The sequence below is a fragment of the Tachysurus fulvidraco genome, chromosome 19 (assembly GCF_022655615.1).
Source record: "Tachysurus fulvidraco isolate hzauxx_2018 chromosome 19, HZAU_PFXX_2.0, whole genome shotgun sequence".
NCBI lineage: Eukaryota > Metazoa > Chordata > Actinopteri > Siluriformes > Bagridae > Tachysurus > Tachysurus fulvidraco.
In genome coordinates, this window is record NC_062536.1 from 10,887,863 (window position 1) to 10,892,862 (window position 5,000).

Consider the following 5,000-nt stretch of genomic DNA (forward strand, 5'->3'; position numbering starts at 1 on the left):
ATTAAACTTTAACTCTTGAGATAAGGTATGAAATCATTTGCTTCATGTAAACAGTTGACAGACTTTAAGTTTAAGGTCAATTAAAATGACTAAGAAGCTTATACAAGCAGTTTTTACCTTTGTACAGCCTTTCAGTCCTTTTCTACAACCAGGAACCAGGCAGACCTGCTTGCACAGATGTTTCCCGCAGACAGTCTGGAGTACAAACTCCTTTTGAGGTACGTACAGAAGAAAATAGACAGTCATCCCACCCAAAGCAACAGTGTGGGAGAGGTGAAGGCTCCTACACATCCTCAGAAACACCATAAAACACAGAAAAATAAGAAGCGTAAATTTCTGAAGATCATAAGCTGCATTCGGCCAGAGAGGGAAGATGAAGATTGTGTGACTAGACCTCCTCACAGACAACCGGCAACTGCAGGTTCATGTGAGTGTCAGAATGCAACCCTGAGATCACTTATTAATGCTATGGCATATGTATTGTTAATTGAAAAAGTAACAATTCCTTTCTGTTTCTGGGATTACAATTATATACAGAGGCTGCAGCTTTATATTTGTAGGTCATGAGGTATTTTCCTTATAAACATGGCTCACTAATTAATTTCATTGTGTTCGTAACCGCAGCTGATTCAGACCAGGAAGAAGTTGAACAAATCGTCAACAAGTTGACTAAACTCACAGATAAAGTTCATTTTAAATCTACGGATATAGAAACTGATGGTGACGGTGAGTGTATGTTCTTATTTTTTCACATATCCTGTGCTAGTTATGCATACAGAGCTCATGTAAAAGTAGCTATATGACTTAGCAAGGTTTCTAATTCGTATTCTGTATCTACAGATCTTGTGGAGGAATTAGTGGAACTGCTTCGGGAACATGGAGATAAACTTAACGAGAAAGTAAGTCACATTCATTCCTTTCATTTTAATGATGCACTTGGAGGTTGTAAAAATAAATCACTAGTGTAACAATATCTGGATAAAATGTTACATATGAATAAAATAGGATAGTTATTAGAGTGACAGGTGATTAGAGTGACAGGTTTTCAATGAACGAATTGAGTATTTTTCATCTTTGTTCATGGTTGAAAAGGTGGCCCCATAAACAAAAACAGTGTTGATATTTCATATTCTGTGTTATCGATGAGAAAATACTTTCTTTATTTTATATTTATTTATCAAGGTGGAAAAAAGATCACTGTGAAATTGTACATTTTGAAGTAATTGCTTAATGTCTGTCCATAGATAAAAAAGGACCACATGCTTATGAAACAGCTGCAGGACTCTCTGTCATACGGTTTCTTTAAAAAATTGGCCCGTAGCTTTATACACAGACTAAGTCCAGAGGAGCTTCCTGCTACACAGAGCCGAAAGCAAGCTGAGATCGCGATCACCTTTGAGCTGACCAGCCGCCTAAATGCCATGGACTCCCATCCTATGAACCGAGTGCTGGGCTTTGGTGCTACATACCTGCAGGACTACTTCACCCCCTGGGTCAACCAACAAGGCGGCTATGTAAGTACAATACAGTTGCTACCAAGCCATGCCTACTCATATTCTGTGTCTTTTGATTTGTTTGATTTAGATGCACATTCTTGTCATTATTTATGAAATTTTTTTTCCCGTCTCTTTTGTTTTCTCTTTTCAGGAAAAAGTTTTCAGCACAGACAGTGATGCTAAAGAGGAAGTCGAATAAACCTAGAAGACTTTGATCCACCCCACATTCACCAACACCCCTCCCCCCTCGAACTTCATTAGATTTAATTATTCTCAGGATCCAAGTCACTTGAATAAGAAAAGTATTTTATTAAAAAAAGTTGAATGTTTACATATCCATGATACCAAAGCCTCTGTGAAATAGAAGTGTAGGTATGTGGTTTAACGATGTTTTTTTTGTTAATTTTTATAACTAATTAATTCAATGAGTAAGTTGATAAGTAATTTTGTGTTAGATATTTTCATGTTTTTGTATTATACCTATGGTTGTATGCAGATTGATTTGTGTGTTTATGAGCAGTTATGTTTTGTCTGTCTGTATCTCACAGATCTTATGCATGCAGATTTACAGGGTTTTGGGGAAATAGTAGATTTTTTTTCTAGTAGAAAAGCTAAATTTTTTTTACTCAAATAAAGGTTTTTTTTAAAAATCACTCAAATAAATGTTGGACTGTGAAGATTTAACATTATGATCTTTTATGCTTTAAGAAATCTTTAGAGGACGTTATTTATTTATTTGTTTATTTATTTGTTTATTTATTTGTGGTATAGAATATGATAGTCATTAAATGGTAATTTTAATTATTAAGCAATAAGTAAGTAAATAATTTAGAATATTTTGAATATAGTCATATTAGAAGAACTATTGATTCTTTCATAAAAAGGATAAAAAAAATAATGGATTATAAAATTAAAATAAAAAATTACAGATCATTTATGTACATAAGACATCTTAAGGCACAAATATTATCAAAATTTGTATTACTGTAAGTAACACCCAAGCAACATTTGGGTAGTTGACAAATGACCCAGAAAAAGTACTTTTTTTTGGAAAGCATAATTTTTTAAGAAAAAATACATATAAATACATATATATTTGTGGAGTATGAAAACTGCAGTTTCAGAAAATAGTACCGGTCACTCATTTTGTCAATGACCACATATTTTTTTCACTTTTTCACTCAACAATACTGTAAATGTGTACTATGGTGTGACATTTAAAAAGTACTAAGAAATTATATTAAATAACATAAAATAAATACAGACAGAATTGAGACAGAATTGTTCACATTATTAAAACATTATTTTCTTAAAGTGATATTTATTTTACATGAAAGTACTAATTAGAATCATTTTCACCATGAATAGATGAATGGTGTCACACCAAAGGACAAAAAAAACTTGACAACTTCAGTGGTCTTAAAACATAGTTAAATATTTAAACAATTCTGAGAGAAATACTTACCATGTGCACTTCTCATGGCCTTCATAGGGGTCTTCAGTCACATGACCTTGAGTGGGGTCTTTCAATTAAATGTATTTGTCCATGATATTGCCCAAATTAAAATTAGGTTTTTGCATAACAGGAAAGGACATTTTTTTCTGTGACACACTTTATGAAATTCCTACACTTTTAGAAATGTATGTATATGAAAAGTGATGGCCACTTAGTGAAATAGACAGGAGTGTTCATTAAGATTTTTAAACATTATTTTCTTTATTTATAAAATGTAATATTTATGAAATAATGTTGTCTACCGTCACACCATAGGACAATTTTGAGATTTGGCTCAAAGTTCTAAAAAAACTAACAATAACTTGGGTATCAAAACAACAAATTCATATAAAACAGGAAAATGTTTAACCATTTACAGTATTCTAAATTATGAAAATGTGAAATAAATTATGTTTTATCTTCTGTGACAGTGAAAAAGCCATGTCACGTCAACTACCCATTTACAGTTTAGTAAATGTTTTTTGTGTGTTATTTTTTGTTGCACCTCTAATATACAGTCGTATGCAAAAGTTTCGGAACCCCTGACAATTTCCATAATTTTCATTTATAAATATGTGGGTGTTAGGATCAGCAATTTCATTTTCATCTATCAAATAACTGAAGGACGCAGTAATATTTCAGTAGTGAAATGAGGTTTATTGGATTAACAGAAAATGTGCAATATGCATCAAAACGATATTAGACAGGTGCATAAATTTGGGCACTCTTGCCATTTTGTTGATTTGAACACCTGTAACTAATTAGCATTGATTAATTGGAATGCACAATTGGTCTAAATTACTAACTACGACTGTACTTAGTGATATACACATTCTGTCCAGTTTATTTGGAACTCAATAGGCGATTCTGGGCTACAACAGGAACAAAAGCAGAGTACTGTATTCCAGTCTTGTGAGCCAAGAACAGGAATCACAGATATTATAAAAAATGGGGGATGTGGTAGCTCAGTGGTAAAGGTGTTCGGAAGGTTATGGGTTCGAAGGTCATGGTTTTGGAAGGTCATGGGTTTGAACACATAACCTGAGCCATATTCAATGCAATATGAATAGATGTCATATGTGCATTAATCTCTTAATTTTTTTTGTGCATTACATTAATGTTAAAAGATAAATAGTTGTCTAAGGCACCTACAAGCTAAGTGATGCGACTTTTCATTTCTTTTTAGTGATGGTAGAGGATTTGTGTCACCTTGTCAGTCATAACAACTTATTTTTAGTTCATTTTCTCCAACATTCTGTTTCATATTGTGGCAAAATGGGAAAAGTGAGAGCAGCGAGGTTTCAGACAAACGCAGCATGTGCATATCCTCTGATCAGAAAACATGAAACAGCAGCTTTTGGTGTTCATTTTGGTAAGCCTGCAAAAACTAATAGTGGCCACATACTGTTGCATCAAAACAATGCGAAAAATACTAAAATAAAGCATTTGCATGAAAATGGTTGTGATGGAAACTTGTTACACCTGCTGTGAGAGTGGTTTATATATATTACTGATCTGCTGCTATTTTGTATTATTTGTGATTTTAATGTGCATGAGATTTTGTTACCAAGATATTTCTGCTCAATTATATGAGGTTATAAAATGGCATTATTTCTGTTACTTTTTTTGTTAAACATAACTTATTAAATGTACTTGCTTGATTTTTTTTTATGATTGTTTAAATTATGGGGGCACGGTGGCTTAGTGGGTAGCAACATTCGCCTCTCACCTCCAGGGTCGGGGTTCGGCCTCCGCCTTGTGTGTGTGGAGTTTGCATGTTCTCCCCGTGCCTCGGGGGTTTCCTCCGGGTACTCCGGTTTCCTCCCCCGGTCCAAAGACATGCATGGTAGTTTGATTGGCATCTCTGGAAAATTGTCCGTAGTGTGTGATCGCGTGAGTGAATGAGAGTGTGTGTGTTCCCTGCGATGGGTTGTCACTCCGTGCAGGGTGTATCCCGCCTTGATGTCCGATGACGCCTGGGATAGGCACAGGCTCCCCGTGACCCGAGG

At 34.5% G+C, this 5,000-nt stretch overlaps 1 protein-coding gene across 1 annotated transcript in view; it reads left to right on the forward strand.

Moving 5' to 3' along the window:
* The window catches only part of LOC113645790 (apoptosis facilitator Bcl-2-like protein 14), a 4,455-nt gene extending 2,306 nt beyond the window's left edge, over positions 1-2,149 (forward strand). The window contains exons 2-6 of the mRNA XM_027151643.2: positions 128-427; positions 625-726; positions 841-899; positions 1,245-1,514; positions 1,648-2,149. Of these exons, the coding sequence (XP_027007444.2) occupies positions 178-427; positions 625-726; positions 841-899; positions 1,245-1,514; positions 1,648-1,695 (729 nt within the window). The 5' untranslated portion in view covers positions 128-177 and the 3' untranslated portion in view covers positions 1,696-2,149. The remainder of the gene's footprint in view (positions 1-127; positions 428-624; positions 727-840; positions 900-1,244; positions 1,515-1,647) is intronic.
* Positions 2,150-5,000: the final 2,851 nt, after the last annotated feature.